Source organism: Zosterops lateralis, assembly GCF_965231275.1.
Source record: "Zosterops lateralis genome assembly, chromosome: 19".
NCBI classification, from domain to species: domain Eukaryota; kingdom Metazoa; phylum Chordata; class Aves; order Passeriformes; family Zosteropidae; genus Zosterops; species Zosterops lateralis.
In genome coordinates this window covers 547,816-572,922 of record NC_139779.1, presented here as the reverse complement: position 1 = coordinate 572,922, position 25,107 = coordinate 547,816, and the positions used below count along the sequence as shown (strand labels likewise).

Here is a 25,107-nt window from a genome sequence, read left to right as displayed (position 1 = left end):
CGCGCATGCGCATCGCCGCGGCGGCCGCGCCGCTCCCGCCCTCCCTCCCGGCGGCCGCGGCGCCTGTGACAGCGCGGAGCGAGCGGAGCGTCCCCGAGCGCCGGCACCGCGCACCGGGAGCCGCGCACCGCCACCGCCACCCCGCACCGGGACGCCCACCGCGCCGGTGAGTGGGACGGGCGGGTAGGGCGGCCGGCGCAGCGCAGCGAGGCGGCGGCGGGGCTCGGTGAGGCTCGGTGAGGCCGGGGCCCGCCGCACCCCCCTCATCACACCCATCCCGGCCAGCGGGTTGTCCCGGCGCGGGGCCCGAGCCGCTCTGCTCGGGGCTCTCCCCTCCTCTCCCGCCGCCCGCCCTCGCCCCGCTCCCCCCGTCATCCCTGGCTCTCAAAATGGCGGCGGCGCCCGTTGGTGAGGAGGGACCGGGCGGGGCGGGGGGCGCGGGGCCGGCCCGGTGTCCTCTCCCCGCCTCGGCCCGGGCGGCTCCGCGGGCCCCGGCCCCGCTCCCGCCGTGACTCGGCAAGAAAGCAGGGCCGGCGGGAGCGGCGGGGCGGGCGCGGAGCCGCCGCCGGGCCCGTGTGTGTGTTCCCCCCCCCCCCGCCCCTCCGCCACACCGCTCCGTCCGTGACTTAGCAAATACCGGGAGGAGGTGATAGGCCGCGGTAAATAGCCATAAAATAGCCTGAAGGGACGGCGGGCCCGGTGTGTGCGCGGAGGGGACGCCCGGCATCCCTCCCCGGTTCCTGTTTCCCCTGTCACCGTCTGCCCGGGCCGGGCGTCGGCCCGAACCGCCAGCGCGGCCCAGGCACCCAAAACAGGACGGGAATTAATAATCCGGGCAAAGGAGTAGGTGTTGTTTCAGAATTTTTCTCGCGTCCCCAGTTTCCCTGCAGTGCTCAGCAGGGCAGCGGCGATAGGAGGTGGCTCAGACCTTCAGAACCAGCTGCAGTAAAACGGGGGAGGGAGGAATAATCTCTCCTTCTGGGGGTCATATCGCTGCCTGGGCGGCTGCAGGTGCACAGGCTTCCCGTGAAAACCTTACAATATTGCTAAAAATCCCGTATTAATTGCTGCTGCCGGGGTTTTGTTTCGGCAGGAGGTTAAATGCAGGCAGGGCTTTTGATGGAGGCTGGGGGGTGGGAGTGGTGCCTCCCTTGAAAAGTTTGGGGTTTGTTCAGTTCTGTGGGCTTGAGATTTTTTTTTTAATTATTTTTTTAAGGTAGATGCAATTAAGCTTGACCTTTAATATGAATAATAATAACGTGACACCTTCCCTTTCTTTGCCGTGGTATCACTCGAACCATTTCCTCGGCGGTAGTGCTGCAGCAGTGGGCTTGGTTGGTGCAGGTCAAGTCCTTTCATAATGAATTGCCTACTAGGGATGGGGGGGAAGGTTAATCTAAGCTTTATTAAAAATCCTTAATAAACACCGTTTTAATATAATTAAATGTTTGGGCGTATTGACCTGGCTAAATTATTTATTTTTGTGGTGATTCTTTTAAGTGTGTGACAGTATTGTTCGTGGCATTAGGAGGTGGTGGTTAAAGAACCCCCGCTCAGTGATGATCATTTTGTAAATGATTGTGCAGCATTTGGCTGGTTTTCGGCAGAGGGAGGGTCTGCTGTCAGAATGTTATTTGCCCTTAGAGTAATTTTGTTAAATAGGAAAAAATTACGTTGGGGAGCTAAACAAAGAAAATATTTTTAAACTGTAAGATGCATTGCAAATCTCCGGCTCGTTCTCGGGCGTCTCGTTTTTGTGTGTTTCTGTTGCTGTTCCCGTGTTTGTGGATGCTGCGAGCAGCCATTGAGCAGGGAAGAGACTGGGTGGAGTAAGGAGGCAAAGCTGCGAAATGGCTCGATTACCCTTTCAGAGCTTTTTTTTCCTCCCTTTGCCGGGGTGGAGGAATACTAATTGCCGTAACAATGAAGTCTCTTCTTTAGGGAAGAATCTAATGGTGCAGGAAGCTTCGGAAATGAAACAAATCTCACATTCTGTTCTGAGGCTGATTTTTCTGCAGGGTGGATTTTGATTTGTCTGGCGGTGAGAAGTGACCAGTCACTGTTGCAAAGCCGGATTTTTTTTGTCTGATAACCGCTTCAATTCACCCACTTCCATATGCACTTGTTGAATTGATTTTATTTACACTTTAGATAAGAATTACGGTTTTTGCGCACATGTTTTACCCATAAGATTCTCCGGAATGTGGAGAAGCCTCTGTTTTGTGGCTTCATGCTGTTATTTGTTCATGGAACTTCTTGGTTGGAGCGGATTATGGGTGGGCACACAGAAAAAGACAATCCCTGGTTTCTCTGGTGACCAGAGTGGAGTGACTGCTGTCAGTGCTCAGACTGGATTGCACTGCCCTTCGCCGTGTGCCAAGTTCTTGTAAAAGAACAGCTCGGGATTTTGGGGGCCCTTTTGAGCACTGTGAGAGCATCGCTGTCCCCTTGGGTACTGCTGCCTAAAGTTGTGTAGGAAAGGCATTGGAACAAAGGGTTTGGGGAACACAGTAGGGTTTGGGGAACACAGTAGGGTTTGGGGGAAGCCCCCAGGAAGGGCTGCCTGTGGAAGGGCTCTCCTGTTCCACATGTGCCTCGTGGATTTCCCAGCTGATTTCAGTGCTGGTTGGAGCAGGTACAGCACTGAACACGGGTGGTTCTGGAGCAGACTCAGGTTTGGCTTTTTCATTGGGGTCTCAGCTCTGGAGTGCAGTTTGTGATAGGAGATGGGCATACAAGGAGGAGATTGTGTTTCTCTTAGTGTGCCCAAAATTAAAATTAAGGGCAGTGGTTTCTGCGTTGTGTCTAGTTCACTCACTGGGAGTAGATGTTCCAGAGTTCAGTGGCTGCATGAGCTGAATTCCTGAGCCTAATGCATATCCAGGCTAAGGCCAGTGAAGAACCCAGTAAAACACTTGCCATCTTAACAGCTTTGGGTGATTTTTGCCCTTGGAATGGTGGCAGTCGCTTTTTCTACAGGAGTAACTTGTTCATTTGGGTTCTGCAGAAGCAAAAGGCATCTACAGTTCCTTTTTGGCTGCACATGGCTCTGTCTTTCCTGTCCTGGTGACTCCTGTGCCTGTCCCGGCCCCTCTGCTCCTCCCAGCCCGGGAGCTCAGGTTGTGTCTTTGCTCCCAACTCGCTGTGGAGGGGCAGCTCCAGAGTCACCATCTGAGTGCCCTGTCCAGCACTGCAGCCTGGTCTGCCATGGAGAGCTCCACAGCCAGGCTCCATCCCTCATTGTGATGGATTTATACCTCTTGTGGAGTGTTCTAGGCAAACAACAGCTGGACCCCTCAGGTATAGCCTGTATATGTTTGTAAGGTTTTTTACAGCCATCTGTAGCTGCCCTGTATTCCTGAAGTAGAAGATTTGGAATTACCATAGTGGGAAGGAGAGTGACATTGGAATAGTTTGGTTTAGGCCAGCTCTGTTCCACTTTGGTGAACTTGAGGCCCATTTTCTGAACTAAAGGCAAAGGCTGGGAGAGCCACTGAAGCATCCATGAAGTGGGCACTGAAATACTTGTCAGGCTGAAAAAAAGAACTGTGTAGGCCTAAATTCAGGAAATCAAGAGGACAATAGGATTCCATTATTATTAATAATATATAATAATTTCATATTTTCTATAGGGTGCGGGGGAGTTTCCAGCCTCCAACATGTAATTTATGATGGCAACTGAAGATCTTTTCCAAGGATCAGAGCCATGTGTGTTGGTAGAATGGTGCTGGGGCTCTCCTGTGAGGTTTGTTGCAGAGAAGTCGTTAAATTCTGCACTGCCCATACTTGCAGCTCTGTCAGTGACGTTACAACTGGCTTCTCTTTCTCCCTTTTATAAGAGCCTAAGTATCATTGGCAGGACAACCTGACTGCTAAAAATGTATTGCACTGGTGAAGCCTTGCCTGGGTTTGGGGGCTCTCTCAGGAGCTGCTTTATTACCTGACACGAGGGAAATGGGGCTCCTGATGTGGCTGTTGAGGGTTTTCATGTTGAGGGTGGTGTTGCTTTGTCTCTTGATCTGCCTGACAGAGTAGGCCACACTTCAGGTCTTTACAAGTAGGCATTCACACTAGGATAGAATCCTGACCTGTTTAAGATCAGTTTTCAAGTACCCAGAGCTGTTTGCTCAGAACTGTTGCTCTGAGTGCTGTCCATGCTGGGGAGTGTTCCTGGCTGTGCTCTGTGGGCAGGACTGAGGGGGGCAGAGCTGTGGGGGGACCTGTCGCTCTGTCACATCACCCTGATGGTGCGTCCTGAGCCCGGGTTGGGTTGGATGTCTGCTTTTCATCTACTACAGTCATTTTAGAACAAAACTTTTCTTCATTCCTACCATGCTCTAAATCCTACTGATGAACAGTATGTATTAAAAGCATTGGCAAGAACCAGGATTTTGTCTGATGAAGAGCAGAATTGCAGTTTTACCCCGGAGCTGCCAGCTGCTGTGGGTTAGCCCAACAGATGTGTATTGTTAACCTGTGTCTTATCTGTTGTTTAAAGAAGGGCCTTTTCCTCTCAGTTGAGGCAGGACCTGGATGAGGCAATGTTTGTCTCATTCATAGTGTTTAAAAGCTTATTCTGTTTTCTTTTTTTTTTTTTCACCCTCCTGCCCACTCCTTAAGGGAATAGATAGGTGTGACTTAGGCACTCTTGCTTTTAGGTCACTGTCTTGGAACCACCTATCATTTCACTTCCTGCTGGCATGTACAGTCAGGAAATGTCAAAGAAAAATGTAACTTAGGAAATAAGTGTATGCTGAACTCCATTTCCTTGGGACTGTAAACATACAGTCCTTTCAAAACTAATGCTCAAAACTGGTGCACAGCATTGTCACCCTGACCAATACCAAGAGCACTGATGCATGTATGACTGTGTAAAAAAAATAATGTAATGAATTCAAAGTAGTACCTGCTAGTTAATACATTTGGAATTATTTTCACCATTTCCTTCTTAATGGTGCTGCTTCTGAGAGAGCTCTGCAGCTTGGCCTGGCTGCTTGTGGACTTTGGATAAGGCTTGTGATTAAATGAATGTAATAAACACAACTTTGTGGTTGTGAGTCTGTTGATTCTGGAAGACTTCAGTGATATTTTTTACTAGTAACTAGTTTCTGCAGCCCTGAGAAGGTGTTTCCAGAGATGGCCCCGTCCATGGCTGGGGTTTGTAGGTGGTGCAGCAGCAGAGTCTGTCCTGTAATTTCCTTGGGTCCGTTGTTAAGTAGGTCCCTGCCGAGGGAGTTGGTCGAGGTCTGTTCAGGGCCACCCCTTGTTCTGGGGCTGGTTGGTGACTCAGCTGTCACACCTCCTGTGGGCAGGTGACGGGCTCTGTGCCTGTGCTCTGCTGGTTTGTGTCTGGGATGGTGCAGGGGCAGCCATCACTGACATTATTTATACTTTGTGTCCGTGTTAATTGTTCCTGTTTCCTTCACAAACCTTAAATTCTTCCGGTTTAATGAGACAGACAAGTGTTGCCCTCCCCACCTCCCCCCGAGATTGCCTCTGCCTTGTTTTTCTGCTTAATGCTAAAGCAAAGGTGTTAAGTTTATCCTTCTTTAAGACTGGAGGAAAATCAGCTGGAGGCATCTAGGTTGTTTGCTACAGATAAATGACTGTTTCTTCCAAAAAGGAACAATATTGGCACCTTGTCTTGTGCTGGATTCACCTGCTTTTTGAGGTGAAGAAAGAGATTAGATAAACAATTTGGTTTGTCTAAATGCTCATATCTTTGCAATCTATTAAGAGGATGATGTCATTAATGAGTGTCTGTATGTATTTTAAACAGATGGTGTCTGTTAAATTAGTGATGGTAGAAGTTTCTGGCTCTCTCACCTTCAGCTCTGTTTTGGAGGCAGGAGTGCAGTAGGTGAAGGTGGGTGATAAGAAAGATGAGACACCTTCTACCAGAACCTTGATTTCATTATTTTTGGTACTAGTGTCATGAGAGGTTGAGCAGTGTTCCCTGTAACAGAATAAGATGCTATAGTTACTATATTATCAATTATAATGAGCTTTTTGGGTTTGGATTTTTTTTCCTCCCCTCTGGGCAAGTGAAGCCATTTTTGGTCAACAAGCTTTGAAAATGGCTAAAGGACCAGCAGTGTTCTCATGATTGAAGAATGGAAGTTCTGTCTAAGTTCTTGTTTGGATTTCTTTGTGCTTTACACCTTCCCCTGTTTCTAGAGTATTAACATAGATGTTCCTTTAAGTTTCCTTCTGTATATTTTTCTATATAAACTTAGTCAATTCACGGTTGTTTTTGTTAATATCACATTTCCAGTATAACAGGCAGTTTAATGATTGAATTATTTAAGTTTGGATATAGTCCTGTGACCTCCTTTACAGTTATCAATCTCTTACTAATTTTTCCAGTCAGAGAAGCGTGGAGGGAAGAACTGAGAACAACAAAGTTCAGATCCAGTGCATTCCTGCTGATGGACATATCTCAGTGCAGCACTCTTCTCCTGGTGGTCTAGAATTGCTATCCCCAAATCTGTGTGTGTTGTTTGACAATGGTGATGCTGAAACTTGCCCAGCTGCCCCTGATGTGGTTTGCTGTGAGCAGGTGCTGGGTAGCAGAGTGTGGTGTGGAGCCCCCTAACCCTGTCCCTGCTCCTGTCCCCCACTGCCACAGCTCCCTGGGCACAGCGTGGGGACTGCCATGGCAAAGGCCTTTAACACATGTTAAACCTTCATTTTCTGCTGCAGCCTGCCTTCTTCCTGCCATTGGTAGGTAAATTTACTGCGTTTTCACACAGAATTGGACAGGAGGTTAGAAGAACGATGTCTTCCCTTATTTTCCACCAAAGCCACACACAGACCTCAGGCTGGAGCTCTGACCTGGAGGAGGCTCAAAGGCTCTAAAATGAGATGATGTGACAGTGCTCAAGATGTTTCTCCCGAGAATTACTTGTATCATGCTTCTGTCAGAATTGCAAAACCGAAGTGATACATGGAGAAAAAATGTCAGGATTGAATTAATTTAAAGTCTTCTTTAAAAAAAAAAAAAATATTTTCCAAGCACATTTAGTCCAGATTCCTCAGAGTCATTTAGTGTTGGTGCCTGGGAAGGTAACGAGGCCAGAAATGGTTTTTTGTTGTTTTACAATCCTAAAGGTGGGTAGTGCCTGCCAGTGATTTGTTAAAAACTTAGCTTGAAATAATTTGGGAAAGCAGACGGGCACAGGAGTTGGTTTCGAAAGGCACAGGCGTTTCTTTAGGCAGCCAGCTTGCTCCTGGTTTATAGCATTGTGATGACATTCCTGAGCTTTATTTTTCACATGTAATTGCAACCTGCATTTCAAGTCTTTGGAACACAGGCACTATATCTGATCTGCTACAGATTGCTTTCTAGTTCCCCGTGGATTTGGTGTTGAATTATTTTCAGAACTAAACTCCTGTATCAGGTTTTTAGCAAAAGCTGTGAAAGTAGGTGAAATGGGGAAGAAAGCAGGCATAATATTTTTCACTTTTTTTTCATGTTAAAAATATATTTCCTTTGATAAACCTGTAACTGAACTGAAACAGAAAATGTTTTTTTGTGAAACATTACAAACAGTGCACAGAATGCTGCACTCTGTGGATACCACATTGATGTATCAAGCAAAGTGTTGACCTACGGGCGTTTTGAGACTTCCCTTAATTGCAGAATAACAGGCTTACTAAACATATGAATTAAAAATAAGGCTCAGAGTTGTAATTCAGATCAGATTTGCTCCTTGTTTTGTTTTTTCCCAAATCAGATAGCTGCTGGAGCTCACTTGGTTGTAATCCCTCAGCCAGCTTTACTGATGTAGGCTGAAAAGTGGAAAAAAGATTAACCCAGCTCATAAATGAGTAGCTTTCTCATATTCTCCGACTCATCCCTGCTGGCTTAGCAGGTGATGGATTCCAGCATTTTCTAGGATAAGGTCTGTGTGCTGCACTGAGAGCAGCTGCTGGCTGTGCCTGGGTGATTCTGCTGTGGATGAGCTTTCCTGTACTAAGGGGGGGCGAGATGGAGGCAGAGAGGAGCTGGGTTATTTACTTGTTACTGTTTTTCTTTCCTATCAACAGATAGAGAGTATCTAGAATCCCTTTTCAGGTCCTGGCAGTTCTGCCCAGGCACCATGGGTATTACTTCACTTCTGTGGAATCTGGTCTTGAGTACTTTGTAGAAAGAGTTGTCCTTTTCTGTGGCTGGAGTTTGATAAAGCAGCTTTTTTGCTTATGGACTTTAAAACAAAATCAGACCCATTAAAAATTAGTTTAAATTAAAGGGAGGTTTTCTTATATGCTTGGTAGAATTTAGTGACATAATCCATAGACCACAATTCATGTGTTCTAGTTGCTCTAATTGCCTGGGAATACTCCCCAATAACCACTTTAGGTTCTCTTCTCAATGTTATAAAACAGGATACACTGTTGAAGAACCTTGCAAAGGACCTCCCATGCCAGCCATGTAGCAACAGACAATGCAACAAGAGTTTCTCCGTTATTAATGCACAAATGGACCCTTTCAGCTTTAAGGAATTGGGGAATTTAATTCTGATTATATCAATTCAGTTACTCTTTTTGGTGGCCTTTGGTTTTCGTGGGTGACCAGCCTTTCACTGGGATTGTGAAATCAGCTGAAGAGAGGGAGCCAACTGAAGTAGGATTTTGGGTATATTAACAAATCAGAAGTAAACTGTAGGAGTTTTCTTTGAGGTAAAAAAAAACCTTTGAAGAATGGCAGAATGTGCTAGAGAAACCGCTTGAAAGTTGGTAGCATGTAGCTGGACACTCCAAAATATTTTAAGTTTTATATGAGTTATTGACATTTTAAATGATAAATTAAGATTTTAATTTAAACCTTAATGTAAGTAATGGAAAATTCTCAATTGATTTCACAGGGTGAACCCAGTTTTGTGTTCCTGGTGCTGGTGATGGCTCATGTGCCTTTTTACCACCCAAGTGCTTTGTATTGGGTGTTCTGAGCTGGCAATCTGAGACAGTGGTGTCTGATTATGTTTCCTTCAATAAACATTCTTATACAATATCATTAAAAATTATGTCATAGTAATACTTACAGAAAAAATGGTCTTGTAGCTGAGGTAACTAAAGTATTAGAAATCTGCAAAAAAGTGCAAAAATGTACAATTCCTAAAGCACAGCAGTGCTGAGCTAAAGCTTTGTTGAGTTTTCAGGGCTGCACTCTGCTGGTCTGTTCTGTATCTGCTGAGGCTTTAGCTCTGTAATTGATGCCATGGATCTCTCCTAATTTTTGATATAATGAGCTGCAGTTGCGTGTTTAGTGTACAAAGCTTGTGTTTTTGTGGGGAAGACTGTTTATGGAGCCTAAGCAACAGTCATAAAACCTGCAGAAATTGAATTAATTTACTGGTAGGTTCCTGGAGTAGCTATGGACATACATTTGGGATATGCAGTACAGATGAGGTGGCTGGAGAGCAGCAGCAGCAGAGTGGACCCGGGGTGTGGTGCTGGTGTTGGAGCAGTTAATTCACTGCTGCTGCCTGTGTCCTGAGCCAGGGAGTGAAGCTGATTTTTGCTCCTCTCACACCTCAGGTGGTGGCAGAGCCCTGCCCTGACAGGGGCACTGGCACAGCTGGGTTTGCTGTGCCTCACTCCTGGAGAGGAGAGCTCAGCTGGGAGTCACTTCTGCTGTGGCTTTTTCTCAATTGCAGAAATGGGCACTTTCAGTCAGCTGAGCCATTTTAAGGGTTTGTGTATGGTTTGGGTCCTTAGAAGTGTTTGTGACACACTTAACAGGAGCAAACAAAGGCAGTGGAGAACCTTGAGCCAAACTTAGTGACAAAACCCTGAGAAGATGCTGAGGTTCGTTATGATGGAGTTGGGTACCTCAGGATACACTTCTGAAAATGTGGGTTTGGAAGGGCTTATGTATATAACCCAAATTTTAGAACTGTTTAGCATCCAGTATATTCTGCTAAACAAAATCATCATGAAATCTGAAGAAATTTATGGACTCAATTTGATTTATTTTTTTGTGTATACAGAATGGGCACTTTTAGGTATTTTAATTCCAGTAATTTTGCTCTTTCTTGATGCTGGTTAAATGAACAAGTCTTTTTGTCAGGTTGAGACTAAAATGCCTGATGACTTAATTTGATTCCATAATCTCTTTCTCAGCTTTATTTGGAGAATACTTGTAGAAAATATTTAAGTGTCTCCTGAAGCAAGTATGAACAGTCATAGAAATACCTCCAAGCCAAGGTGTATAATTTATTGGCATGACATACCATGAACTGAGGGGAATCTCTTGCCTGAAAGTGATTTTCTTTTCCTCCCTCATTGCAGTGACTGAGCAATGTGTAGCTATTGTGTTGGATACCTCCTGTAGAGCTGTCTGAGCTAACCAGTGGAGCCGAACTTGTTTCGTTTTGCTGCTGGTGCATTTATGAATCATTTGCAGGTCTCTCATTAAGTCACTGTGAAGTTTTGCAGTAATCTAGGAAGCTCTTGAACCAGGCTGATAGCCATCAGTGGGAGAAGCCAGCGTTGGGAGGCAGGAGGCAGCAGTGCTGCGTTCAGCCCTCAGTCACCCTGGGAAGGGCGTGTGGGTGCCCGGGGCAGGTCAGAGTGGGGCTGGCCGGGTGTCCTAACCCTGACCCTCAGTGCCCCCTCACAGCCCATCCTCAGCGTGCTGAACCCCAGGAATCTCTGAGCCCCAGTTTGGGAAGAAGGGGGGCAATGGTCAGACATGAAGAGACAGAGCGTCCTTTTTTTTTTTTTTTTTTTTTTTTTTTTTTTTTTTTTTCAAATGAGGAAGTCAGATGAACCTGCACTGTGCTGTTTTCACCCTCCCTTACTAGAGAGGATTCTTCCGCTTTTCAGGTATTTCTGCTCAGTTTGTTGCTCTTCATCAATAATTTTCTGTGTTTTAGAAGCTTGTGCAGGGAAAAATTCTGGCCTGTGATGATTCTTGGCCGTCTCTCTTTCAATTAATTTCTTTTTAAAGATTATGATTTAGTGTGCCACACTGTAGTCCTGCAGCACCGAAGGACTGAAGTAGGTCTGCTGTCCTGACTGCTCTGACGTTTCTGCCAGTCCTAAGTACAAAAGCTGATCTGTGGCTGAGTGGAAAGGTGGGCAGCTGGGGTGAGGTGCAGTTGCCTGCTGAGGATGTGCTGCTGTTAGTGGAGCTGAGGAGTGTGTTTTGTGTAGGTAGGGAACGGTTTGTGTTGTTCTGGAAAACCATCCAGGTCCTGCACTGCCGGAGGAGTGAGAGGTGCCCATTGCATGTGTTGTACCTGTGCCAGGGACAGGAGCTCTGCCAGCTCCCCGCTTTGAAAGGCTACAGAGACATCTGATCCTGCTGAGAACACCTGTAGCCTCTGTTGCTGTCCTTGTGCAGGGGTTTGCCACTTGGTGCTTTTGTACGTGCAGACTACTGATAGGGAATCAGATAGGGTTTGAGTTAGAAACTACAACTTGGAGAAGTGTAAGTGGCTATTAATAAAAGGCACATCCTGGTTCACACTTAATTAGTACCTCCACTCCATGGGTGGCTAAGTTCAGTGTGCTTTTTCCTGTATTAAATAGTGGACAAAGTAAAATTCTCATGCAAAGACACCTTTTCCTTCAAAATATCTAACTCTGTCTTTGCACTGCCTTAAGATGCTGATACAAAGTGACCAGTTTCAGGGCAGATGTGATGAACAGGTGGCGGTTCTTTGTGGGTTGTTTTTGTTCCCCAGGGTTCCCCCAGAGCCCCAGCTGCCTCTCGTGGCTGAGCTGTTTGAGGGTAACACGGTGGTGGCTGATAGGGGATGGAGGAGGACTGGTTAGTCTTGCTTTGCTGAAGCCTCTATGTCACAAAATCTGCTCCAGCTGGAAAAAAGGTGGTGCACGTAGTGGCACAGGTGTGTAATTAATGGTGGTCCTTTTTGGCTTTTTGGATTTGGTCACTTTTGCTTGAGTGGGTTGTTTGTGTGTGGGGTTTTTGTTTGTTTTGTTTTTTGTTCATTTGTGGTGGGCTTTGTTTGTTTTCGTTTTGTTTGGTTTTTTTGCCTATGAAGGAGGCAGTCCTAAAAATACTTTGCCTTCTATTCAGGTGGCTTTGTAGGTAAAAGTCAGGAATGCTGAGCAGGGTGATTGGAACTGACCCTTTCTAGAAGAGGGAGATGCTGTAGGTCAGTTGGTTGGTGGCTTTGCTCGGCTGTAATTTGGTAACAGCAGGAGTAGCTGCTTTGCCCTGTAGCTGTTGGAATTTATCTAGTACCAGGATCTGTTTCTCACCGACAATTCAGAGTTAGACTGTGGAGCAGCCCAGATGTTGGGAAGTGTGTATGGGATATGGAGATGTTTGGGGTTACTTTACATTTGACAGGGAAAATGCATTTCTAAATAGGTGACATGCAAAGGATTGCCTTACAAACGCAGTTGCTGTTATTTTTAGACAAGCGCTATAATTGCATCTCCCAGATGCCACAACAAAATTGATGAGACACTGGGATTTTTACCGGAGTCAGTGCTCCGGCACTGGATTTGCCAGGCATTCACTGCGCGGTGGCGGTTCATAACACAGAGCCCACCTCCAGGTTTTCCCCTGGCAGTCCTGGAGGCGAGTTGGGGCCGTTTGTGTGTCGGGGTGGCCTCTGCAGGGCGCGTCCCGCCACTGCAGCGCCCGGCCCTGATGGGGACTCCATTCCGTTAATCGGGTGCGGTGCTCTGCTCTGTGCTCAGCACCGGGCACCTCTTCAACCCCAGTTGTCTCTTTACCTGGCATGAATTAGGTGTGGAACAAGAGGAAGTGAAATCTTCCTTCTGTTCTCTGGAAGGATGCAGCCTGTGCTGTTAGTTTTCAGCTGAATTGTTTCTGAAATAGCTACTGGGGAACAGGTTAGGCTAATTAAATGAGGCATTGCCTGTTTAGAGTGCTCCTATCCTAACTGGCTTGCAGGGCAGTACTAGAGTGTGCAGCATTTAACGTGGAAGATCCACCAGCAGGGATCTTGCTGGTGCAACTTGCAGCTTAAGCTCATTTTGAAGCAGACAGCAGGGCCTAGATGGGTTTAGAAAGAAGCCTCTGATCCCCTCTGATGAATAAATAACCATTAATGATACAAGCTTAGTATTTTCCTTACTTTTTTTCATAGCAGGCTATTGTTTAAAGGAGACTCCTTACTGGAATTGTTACTGAGCTGTGATGCTGAAGGCAGTGTAGCTGTGGGAGGGGCAGAGGAGAGACAAGGGGAGCATGCAGTCCTCAGTCAGTAGAAAGTTTACAAACCCACCTGCTGTCTCTGAGCCTCTCTGTTGCCTCAGTTTATCTCGGTGCTGAAGGCTGGTTGGTCGGTCAGACTTGCCCAGCAGCCTGAGTGAATGATGAGTTCTGTAGGGAACCTGCCAGGTGTGCGAGAAGTGCCATTTCAGCACTTTGCATCTCGTGCTGCTCACAAGGTCCTGCAGCGCAGAAAGCAAAGGCGGTGCTGCCAATGTGAGTTTGTTGGTGTCACTGTGGCAGAGGTTAAAGCTGCCCGCTGAAGCAGGCTGTGCACTCAGAATGCTGTAGTTCATGTTTCTGAACCCAAGGGTGCTAAGGAGTGAGTGTTTTGGAAAAGCACAACTCCACTGGCTTGAACAATCTCGAGGGTGTTGGATTTCAGCCGTGACCTGAACTGGCGGTGCCCGAGGTGTTGTGATCACTCCACTGCCTGAGCCCGACTGCAGAAATGGGCTTGTGCAGCTCTTCCTATGGTAATGGTGCCTCTCTACTGAGATTGGAGGACTGTTTAAAAACTTGCTGTGCCCTAAACATGGGTGAGATGAAATATTAACTCTAGCTAAACTATGTTAATACATGACTGAAAAGGAATCGAGTATTGTCTCTTACTCACAGGTTTTTCAGAACTTCCTCAGGTGGTGGTACCGGAGTGGGAAAAGTCATTTGTGTGCTACAGTTGTGTAGTGCTGTAGCTGCAAGGGCCCCATGCTGGGGTAGAGCCAGAGCCTTTAAAGATGCTGTTTGGATAAATCTAAGAAAGCTTCCTGAGGAATGTGTCTTTCAAGGAAACAAATGGACAATGATGTCTCTTTCTCTTCCTTGTAGATGGATTGAATCTTCTGTGTTGAATGCCTCTGGATTCCCTATTGGATTTCACATCTGGAGAAACACTTGTGATTTAAGCCACTGTGGCAGACTGAATTGTGGATCCTGGGTTCCCAAGACTGCAGCTCTTGAGGAGAAGCCACTGCTCGATCACGTTAACCTGACATCTCAGCCACCATGGTGCTGTCACAAAGGCAACGAGATGAACTGTAAGGGATCGTTGTTTTTAACTTTGTGTTGCATTTTCATTAAACTTCAGTTATTAGCATTTGTTTCCAAATGGATTTTAGAGTGTCTCTGTTCACGTACCCTTCAAATACTGTGTATTGTGGTTTGGATCTCTCTACTCCTTATTTTTGACAGAACTGTTGGTATTTGAAACTAGAATTGGGAAATGATGAAAATGTAATTTTAGAGTTACTGATGGCATAAAAAATGTATTCTTTAATCTGCAATAAGCACATTGCAATATAAGCTGCAATCTGTGAATTCTACATTGATCTTAAGTAAATTCTGGAATTTTTTTGCCATTTTACTTTGGAATGTAGACAAGGATTTGATCAGAGTGTGCTATGGTGTGATGACAGTCTTCCTCTGACTCCTTAAATTGTGTTTAAAATGTTTTGTAGAAATCGAGCGATAGCAGATTACCTCCGTTCCAATGGCTATGAGGAGGCCTATTCGGTTTTTAAAAAGGAAGCTGAATTAGATGTGGTGAGTTCAAACAAGATTCTTCATCTATATTTAAATTTTGAAGTCGGTCAGTTTTATGGCATCTGCATCTGTTCTGAACCTGTGTGTCTGTTACCTGCCTGTGAGCTCAAACAGTTTCAGAACTGGAGGTGGTGAACTCACACAGCTCATTGCCTTGCCAGAAAAGGGAAAAATAATCATTGGATGAGTTGACTGTTTCTGAGGAAATGATTTTATAACCAGATTTTAAATGGTCTGAGACTGTGAAGCTTTAGAGACTGACTTCACTGGGAATCTTTGAGAAACAGGAAGACAGAACTGTAACTTCTGTCCTCTGCTTTATCATACACAGCCAATGTTGGAAATTCTTTTGAGCTTTGAGTTGGGTCAGGAGTGAAGGCATTGCCTGAGCTGGTTGCAGACCTCTTGGGTAACCGTGTAGTAGGAGGGCAGGCTGAGACAGGTCATGGAAGTTCCAGTTCATGTCATCCCGTAAGGCCAGGCTGGACAGGGCTTGGAGCAGCCTGGTCTGGTGGGAGGTATCCCCCCTGGCACGGGGGTGGAACAAAATGAGGTTCAAGGACCCAAACCAGCCCAAACCAGCCTGTGACTCTGTGCTTGTGTGACCAGCTGGGGTAAGCAGCTCTGTTTGCTTAGACTATGCAGTTGCCAATGACTCACACCAGTTGTTTCTTGCCACTTCATTCTGTTGATTTGCCTTTGTCACAGATGATTTGGTATAATTTTTAACTTTGCCACCTATTAGCACAGGAGGTGTGCATTTCATATGGCTACAGCTGGATTCAGTAGTAAACTTCTGTGTGCTGGATAAATCCTTGCCTTTTCTTTGTTACATATCTTGCATTGTTCTTTTTCCAAAATGCTTGAAATCTGACTTAATTTCTCCAATATGCTACTAGTATTGAATAAATAAGTAGAAATGGCAAATTGAAATGCCAAACTTATAATTGAAAATTCTAATATCATTCCCCTATCTGCCTTATCTATCAACCTAATTTAGTCTCCTCTTCCCAAAGCTTAGGAAAGCAATCTAAATAGGTTAGATGGTCCTGAGGGACAGAGAAAATGCAGTTGCTGAAAGTTTCACGACTTTTATGCAAGAAAATCTGAATTGGAGTGGGCTATGCTAAAATGGAAAAAAAAAAAGGTAAAGGCTGAAATTATTTGAGTAAATTGGAAAGATTGATGTGTAGCTCTACAAAGAGAGATTTAATTTTTGTATGGATTATTCATGGAGATAACTCCAGCTTTTAGAAGTGCCCCCCTATAGCAGTAGATTAACATCTGTCTCTGACCAAGGTGGCCAGTCCTCAGAGCTTTTATCTTCTGTGGAATAAGCCTTGGCATGGTTATTTTATGATGTCTTTTATCTTCATCTCATTTAGGATTATTGTAGCATGAGACTGTAATTTTGTAATAGAAAGAAAGTGCAGCATTTAGTTACTTCTGCATCTCTGATGTTTATTTTTCTGTGTTCCTCTTTCTTAAAATGCTTCTTAGAATGAAGAGTTAGATAAGAAGTATGCTGGACTTCTGGAAAAGAAATGGACATCTGTTATAAGATTACAAAAGAAGGTAAGTAGAGATCTGCTGGTTGACATAAATAAAAAGTTAGCACAGAAAGCATTCAGCACTGAACACACACGTGCAGTCCTGAAGCTGGAGAGGCAGGAGGTGCCTTGGGGCAGTTGGTGAGCAGGGAAATGGAATTGCTGTGCAGAGGGTCAGGCTGGGCTAGAACAGGGGGAAATCAGTGCTGCCTGTTGTCTTGGCCATGGCCCTAGAGGGAAGGAGCCATTAGCTCCAGTGCTGATTGTGCTGCAAGTGGAGAGCACAAAACTCTTTTTAGTCATGCTTCAGTGGCTCAAGAGTGTATTAAAAGCAAAAATACCCCTAAAATCAGTGTGTTGACAATGAAGTCCTATTCCTTGTGCAGGTTAATACAGTGAGGGTTTATTCACCCTCCAGTGTTTCTGTTGTTGGTTAATGGGTGTGCTAGCTCCAACAGGACACAGAATTCCTGCAGCAGTAGCATTCCTTTTTGTTAGCACAACCTTCTTTGGTAGTTTGGCACAATGGTATTTCAGATGTATTTATACAGTGTGTGAGTAAAGGGGATTTTTTACAACTTTTTTTTTTTTTTTTTTTTCTGTGAAAATATTTGGGAATTTGAAAATAATAAATTATTAATGATTAAATTATTAACAATTAACTAAATTATTAAAGAATAAACTTTAAATTATTAATTTTGGTTTGAATTTTAAAACCAATACTGCTGAATATTAGTAATCAGTTTTGGTCCATGAAGTCTTTCCTTTATTGTGAGTTTTGGAGTCAGTTGTTATTTGGATTGCTAATGCAAGAAGGTGAATTAGATCTTGCATAAAACTGGAAATGAAAGGTCTCTTTAAAATTCCTACACTTAGGTAATGGAATTAGAATCGAAGCTGAATGAAGCAAAGGAAGAATTTACATCAGGTGGACCTCTTGGTCAGAAACGAGACCCTAAGGAGTGGATTCCTCGTCCTCCAGAGAAGTACGCGTTGAGTGGGCACAGGAGTCCTGTCACTCGAGTCATTTTCCATCCAGTTTTCAGTGTTATGGTCTCTGCTTCAGAGGATGCCACAATAAAGGTGTGTGTGTGCTCCAGACCACTGGCTGTGGAATAGGTGACATCAATACAGTGAAATTTGTTCTCCTGCTGGGTTTATAATGCTTAAAGTTAGCTGAAAAGCAGTTTTCAAAATGCATTAATTCAGTTAATTTGTAAGTAACAAAATCACATAAAAAGAAATTTATTTTTCTCTACTGTTAAGCTTTTTAGGACTGTCGTCTGTCTCTTGCTTGATTAATTATTGAACAGGGTGCCAGACTGGCCTCCAGAGTGCAAATGTGAGGCTGGAGAATACAAGGAGTAATGGGCTGCTGCTAACAGGTTGTCTGTTCCCTTGTCAGGTGTGGGATTATGAGACAGGAGACTTTGAGCGAACCCTGAAGGGGCACACAGACTCTGTGCAAGATATTTCCTTTGACCACACTGGCAAACTCTTGGCCTCCTGTTCTGCTGATATGACCATTAAGCTATGGGATTTCCAGGGCTTTGAGTGCATCAGAACTATGCATGGTAAGATATAAAGGGATTGATTTAGCAGTCTGTAGGGTGAAGAGATTTTTTTTTTTTTTTTTAATCCAGGAAAACTGCTGATGTGGGAAGGGGGTTATAGACCAGAGTATTTTCTAAAAGAAAAAGGGGGGGATATAATTTGATGCTTTGAGTGCTCTATAAATAGGGGATACATGCAGTGTTTGTGGAATGAAATAGCATCTTAAATCTACTATGCATGATGGTGTGGGAAGCATCCCATAATGATACTGAAATAAAATGACAGTTAGAAAGATTCCAACTTTAAATATTAAATGCTTGCTAGACAATAAAACTGCCTTCAGATCAGTGGAAGGTTCCTTCCTTCAGCTCTCTGTGTTCCTGATGCAGGGCAACAGGAAGGGAGGAACCAGTGCCAGAGGAGTTGTGGCTGCTCCTTGTGGGGTTTGGCTGCATGTGTTTGATCACATGGGAACGTTCCCTCTGCACTGGGATTGAAAACCATAGGAAAAATTAGAAACTATAACCACAGCTATAAGATTCGAATTGACAGCAAAGGTCTTTTATGGTCTTATGTAAGAACTTTTTTTCTTGCTTTTAGGGTCATCTTTTAGAAATGGCGAGTAGAAATAGAGGATGTTTGAGACTTAAAAAAATAAACACCCACCCACAGATATACACAAGTAAACAGAAAGCACCTTTAAGGATGCTCAGTGTCTGGACTGTGGGGGTTCTAAAAATATGGATGATTAGTTCATAAAACCTCAAGTTTACATGTAAAGATTATTCCATAAAACACACACTGCTGCTGTAGCTACTTGACAAAGATACAAAAAATGGCAATTCGTGTGTGCTCTGTGAAAACTCTGCCAGTGCCACTTAATAAAGGTTTTGTTTTGTTTTTAGGTCATGATCATAACGTTTCTTCGGTAGCCATCATGCCCAACGGAGATCATATAGTTTCTGCCTCAAGGGATAAAACTATCAAAATGTGGGAAGTCCAGACAGGGTAAGTGCATTTGTGAGCAAACAGCACCAGAACAAAGGCAATGAGAAACCACTGTGTGTAGAAATGGGACACAGGAGTCTGAATGTCAGCAGGCACTGTTTGAATTGAGAAGTGATGTTGTGTTGTTTAGAGTAATTCACAGAAGGATTCTGCCTCAATCATTAGACAAAGGGGTTTACATGTTAATACTGACTCACTAAAGCTAGCTGGTTTTGTCTTTATGGAAGCTGTGAGGGTAGATCTCTAGCTCATGACCAGTTAAGAAAATAAATTCACTGGTTAGCCATGAGTTTAAAAGGAGTATCTGTTACCTTTCTTGACATGAATCAAGGTGTCTCCTGATTTTTTTTTTGTCTTCTTGCTTATTTCACTTATCAGTTGTCTCTTTAATACCTAAATGACCTGAAAATATCTACTTGTTCTTAAAAATACCTGTTTAATGCAAGTTTCCTGCTTTTTGCCTTAACAAGTTTTTGCTAGCCCTTAGCTATCACTGCTTTCTCATGTCAGCATCCTTTCCATGAACTCTTTATGTCGTGTTCCATCATCTGCCAGGGTGAACATATGTGCGCTAAAATATTTTACCTTAACCACTGAGAGTAGGTTAAGCATCCTCGAATTTCCAGGGTGCATGTAGAGGATTTTGGGCTGGTGTGTGAGTGCTGCTGTGTCTTTTTGCACAGTTACTGCGTGAAGACTTTCACGGGGCACAGAGAATGGGTGCGCATGGTGCGGCCCAACCAGGACGGCACCTTGATTGCCAGCTGCTCCAACGACCAGACGGTGCGCGTGTGGGTGGTAGCGACAAAGGAGTGCAAAGCTGAGCTCCGAGAGCACGAGCATGTGGTAGAGTGCATTTCCTGGGCTCCTGAGAGCTCCTACTCCACCATATCAGAAGCTACAGGATCAGAGGTAACATTCCCAGGCGGTTACACAAACATGCACAGGGAGATCTTAGTCTGTGCTCTGTGTAGCACTGAGAGTCCCTGAGCTTTGGGCTCAAAGGCCTGGCAGGTACAGCAGGTGTATGAGTGCTTTTCTCTGAGTACCTTGGTGTGCAGCTAAGCCCCGTCTTGGCTTCCCAGGATCCAGCTTTTGTGTTTAGGACCTATCTTTTCATTAGTGAAGGCGAATGTCCAAGAGATGCTTTGTTCAGGGAGGGGTGAGAGTGGGACCACTGTCTTGTATTGCAGCAAAGAAATGTGTAAAGCAGCTTCTCTGGAAGCATGTGAAGATTATAAGGATGCTTAGCAATTGGAAGGTAGAGGGGGAAGAGAGCCAGTCAGGGGTGCAGAAAACTCCAGTTTCTAGTCAAACCCCTCACCTGGCATTGCTGTTTTGCCCTCTGCCTCCAAAGGCCATGGACACCCCAGGGGAAAAGCAGCCACATTTCACAAAGAGACTTGTCTAGTGATGGCTTTTACAGGTTATTTCAGCCAAATTTTACTTGAATCTCTAAAAGATGCTTATAATCTTTTAATTATAAGTAATTAAAACGGAAGTGTGTGTCCCTTCCTGTGGCCTTGTGGGCTCTGCGGCGGTGCCTCCTCTGCCCCCTGCTGATGGGATTGGGCACAGCCCGCACGGGAACACCTTCGTGCACACCTGGGGCAGGTGAGAGCAACACCGTGCATGGACACAACAGAAATCACTTCAGAGTAGGAGGTTTTCAGAAATTCCTAACCCTGCTTCATTGCATTTTATGAAGAATGTGAACACAAAAATATGTGTGAGCTGCATCCTCAATGTCCCAAGATGTGGCACTTGAGCTGTGTCTGCTGTTAACAGAGGGTGTCTTGCAGTAGGCAAGTGTGTATTCAGAGTGTTACTTGGCTTGTGGAGTCAGCAGGACAAGCAGCCATTTCTTTTAACAGATTGTGTAATTCTCCTAGCATTAGTACCAGTGCCTGTGACCCAGCTTTGTCAGTGTGGGTTTACTCAGTGTAAACTGTTGTATGATCTGATTTTGGTACTAAGTCATATCACTGCTTCATTCCTCCTCTTCCCACTTCCATCCTATGTATACCATAACTTAAACCATAATTTTCTGTAGACTAAGAAGAGTGGCAAGCCTGGGCCTTTTCTGCTGTCTGGATCCAGAGACAAGACCATTAAGATGTGGGACATTAGCACTGGCATGTGCCTTATGACACTTGTAAGTCCATTGGTGTTTTTTCTGGCAGTCATAGATACATATCTAAAACTAGTTATAATGAAATGTATTATCTTGAATGTCATGTTTTCAAGAGAAGCCAGAGTTCCTGGAAATACAGTTTTAATGGCTTCTATGGTTCAGATCTTGTTGTTGCTAAGAAATACTGACAGTCTCCAAAACCATAGTGTGAATGCAGTGCTGTGGTGTAGGTTCTGTGATGAATAGCTTAGTTTGTTTACAGACATGCTGGTAATGATGTGAATTTTGCCTTCTGTGGAGTATCATGTTATTCCCACGTGTGGGACTTCCCTCAGGCCAGAGCCTGCTGTTCCCAGCTCAGATTCCAGCTGGACTGGGTGGTTGATGATGCTGGGGTGGAGAGCAGAATTAGTGCAGATCACATGAGGACTGCTGTTTGTTTGCTGTCAAGCACAGGAACTTGCATTGTTGGGAGAGCTGATAGAGGTGTAATAATAGAAACTGGAGATAAGCTGTGAGTTCTGGGAGGTTTCAGGAGCTGCAGCGCTGTCCTTGCGGGGCCAGGCAGGGGTACCTCAGTGTGAGGTGTGGGATGCTCAGCTCTCAGCCGCTCACTGATCTCTCCTTGTGCACAAGGTGGGCCATGATAACTGGGTACGTGGCGTCCTGTTCCATTCTGGGGGAAAGTTTATTTTGAGCTGTGCTGATGACAAGACTCTCCGTGTCTGGGACTTCAAGAACAAGCGATGCATGAAAACCCTCAACGCGCACGAACACTTTGTTACCTCTTTGGGTATGTATTGCTCCCTGTGCCAGAGCTGTTGCTTCCCCACGGGCTGCAGCTGAGCACCAGGCTGGCATTCACCTTGGGCCTCTAGTGCCACCTTGTTTTCTCTGTGTAGAAGAGATGAACTAGAAATTAACTCCCAATTTCTAGTCAAACTCCCCACCCATGTGAGTTGTAGAGTTACAGTGTGCTGGATTTTTCCACTTGTGCTGCCAGTGTTACACATGGATGTTAACTGACAGGGAGTTCTGGAACCTGTCACCAGAGCATGCAGGCACCTAGGGAGGGCTCTAGTGTCAGTGCTTGTCCAGCAAAAGGAAAAGGAGCGTGTGCACAACGGTCAGAAATACTTTGAATTCCTGGACATTCCCGGTTCATGTTACTAGATCTTGGTAACAGCATGAGGGAATTTGGCTACAGAAGTACAGCCAGGAGCTTTGGAAGGTAGCCTTTGAGCCGGTAGAATTGTTTTGAAGAACCAGTGCCATGCAGTGAGAGTAGGAAATGCTGAAGCTTTGGGTTCGTTGGTAATGTGAGCTTTTGTCTCCTGGCAGATTTCCACAAGACAGCCCCGTACGTGGTGACTGGGAGTGTAGATCAAACAGTAAAAGTGTGGGAGTGCCGCTGATGGAGTTCACAGTGACCCCTTTTCCTCTGGATGCACTCAGATACCATGGTTACCCATTGAGCTCTGTTTAAATAAATATTGTCCTTTCATGTAAATTATTCTGGATGTAGATTGAGCTTATTAAATGTTACACACAAAGTATTCATGCATGGTGAATCCAAATTGTATACTGTAAATTTACATACGTTGTCTAGAAGTACCATAGGTTTAAGAACATGGGCTGGCATTGGTCACATCAGACCTGAGAAGGCAGAAGTGGGATGATTGGAATAGGGCACTTAACTGAATAGTTGACAGTGTCGTTATGTCGGATAATTATACCTGTTTTTCTTTCTGCTGTCTGTTGGTGCCTGAATTGGTGACCTCATTTGGGAAAAGTTTTGTAGGGCTTTTTCAGAAATGTGTATCTATGTAACATCACTTAAGTGTGCTTAATAAATCTTCTCTAAGAATACTAGATAATAAGGCTGCAATTCAGAATCTTCTGAACCTTATATGTAATTAATGGAGATTAATTAAACTCTGGAATATTTGTCATGAAACATTTGCCAAATCAACAGAAAACACTTGTTTTGGCCTCCTATCACGCAAGGGTTGGTATATTTATAGAACTGACTGTAAACCTGAAATAAGACAACAAATCTTAGTCGCAGCTGATGTGATAAATGTATTTATTTTTTATTTGGTCATTCAATGGTTAAGCTGTGCTGTTAAACTAAGTTTAAATGGTTTTTTGTTTGGTTTTTCTTATGCTAGACAAACTTCCAGGAGGAGTTGTCCATCCCACTAGAGTTTAGTGATCCAGTTTCCAGTAGAGCTTCCTCTCCCAAATGACTGCCATGGTCCACCTTGCTGTTAGCTTTCCATGTTTGTTAGAGATGTGCAATTCCTATTACACAGCAGGATCAAAGGACACTTCCCTCATTCACTGGCAGGAAATTGGGGTATACAAAAGTTTCTTGGTTTCCTTAGTGCCTCCTTGGACAATGAGGTGATCCTCACCTTGGCAATGTGGCTCCAATAAAAACGTCCTGGGGTTTGCAAGTGGAGAAAAACCTTGGACTGCAGCAGTGAAATTCTTTAAAGGAAGCACTAAGTATCTTGAGAATCAGTTGACAATGGCAGGTCAGATCCATGCAGGCTTCTGAAAGAAGGATGCCATGAGCAAAGCCCACACCCATCTGTGGGAATGATGCTAAACATGAAAACCAAACCCAAATCCTATCAGCAAAACCAGCCCAGCTCAGTTATTAGTATTTATGTTGTTTGGTGTACACAATTTTTAATTTGCATATCCCTAAAGTTACATATTTTGATCTGAAATGAATGAAAATATTATAAATTAATATTTTAATCAGCATTTTTGTGACAGATTCCATTGTAGATAACCAAGAATTACAATACTTATCAAACTAACCAGGTCTTTTTAAAAATCAACTTTAAAATTGACAGTACAATGAAGTACCAGGCTGATGTTTTAACAGGTGAATTTGTGCTTTATTTTATTCCTTTGGTTTAATCCGTGGCTTTTAAAATGTCCCTTTTAAAGCTGAGAGTCCCTGAGCAGCACAGGGTGGGCTGGAGGGCGAGCACACTGCCCCTGGTGAGGGGGAAACTTCCACAGTCAGCCCAGAAGGACCCGTTGTTCTGTGGGAGGAGCTGGGTTGAGGTGTGGGATCCTATGGAAAACGGGGTTCTGATGTGGGGGTTTTCAGAGCCAGTTTAAGATCCAGGCTGATCTCTTAAATCCAGTGGTTTCTGTCATTCTCAGTGTGTGTTGCTGCATAAGCATGCACGAATAAAGTCTGTTTTGTTCATTAGCTGCTTGGACTGGAAAAATTTGCTGCTTTTTGTCCTATTGGAGAACTCCCCATACACAAGTAGTGCATCTTAAAACCCTCCATGCATCTGCAACTGTAAAGTAATAACATCTGTTTAATTCCTGGTAGGACCTAGAAACTTTATTTAAGTCTAAAGTAAACCACCCTCATGTACATAACTCGAACCTGAATGAGAAATTAAAGGTACCTGTGATGTGGAAGTTGTCTACTGCATTTTTTCCCTGAAGCAAAGAAGCATTTACTAGGACACCTGGCCCCAGTGCTGGCAGCAGTGTCAGTGCTGTGTGAGACTCAACACTGCTGCTGTGCAGAGTGAGCCTTCTGGGGCAGCAGGGAATGATCTCAGGGATGGTCCCCGCCGGACCAAAGCTGAAGCCCTGGTTGGAAGGGAGCCCCACCACAGGTGTGGGAGTGAGGGGACACTCTGGGACATGCTGTGGAACTGTCCCCACTGTTACTGTCAGCTTGTGCTGTGCCTTTGCTGTGGTCAGAACTGCAACAGTGAGGTTACTGGGTCAATAAATAATGAACTAAATGCATTGGAGGGGGCGAGAGGTTCACTGGTGCTTTGGCACTTCTGACCAAACCTGGCAGCACGTGCCAGGACCCAGCTCTGGCTGTACCAGAGCCCCTGCAGATCCCTGGGCTTAGCCTGGCCTGGGCCGTGCCACACGGGCCACAAAGTGCAACGTTTTTGTGCTTTAGATAGAAGCTGGAAGTTGATGTTTTATACCATCTTGCACTTTAGAAGGTGAAACAAACTCATACTGCTTTTGTGTGTGGTGTGACCAATGTGTGCCCGGGGCACTGAGGAAAAGAAAACAACCCCTGGTTGGTAGTGAGT

General features: G+C 44.8%; 1 protein-coding gene across 2 annotated transcripts; it reads left to right on the top strand.

Moving 5' to 3' along the window:
• Positions 1-55: 55 nt before the first annotated feature.
• PAFAH1B1 (platelet activating factor acetylhydrolase 1b regulatory subunit 1) lies at positions 56-24,242 on the top strand. Of its 2 annotated transcripts, none has more exons than XM_083874988.1 (11): positions 56-166; positions 14,048-14,256; positions 14,677-14,761; positions 16,262-16,336; positions 17,188-17,394; positions 17,717-17,885; positions 18,771-18,873; positions 19,557-19,785; positions 20,927-21,028; positions 21,644-21,800; positions 22,349-24,242. In XM_083874988.1, exons 2-11 carry the CDS (start codon positions 14,225-14,227, stop codon positions 22,420-22,422), a joined length of 1,233 nt encoding a protein of 410 aa, XP_083731114.1. In that variant the 5' UTR covers positions 56-166; positions 14,048-14,224; the 3' UTR covers positions 22,423-24,242. The 2 variants fall into 2 exon arrangements, with proteins under 2 accessions (XP_083731114.1, XP_083731115.1); XM_083874989.1 differs by lacking the exon at positions 56-166 and adding an exon at positions 394-408.
• The last annotated feature ends 865 nt before the right edge of the window (positions 24,243-25,107 follow it).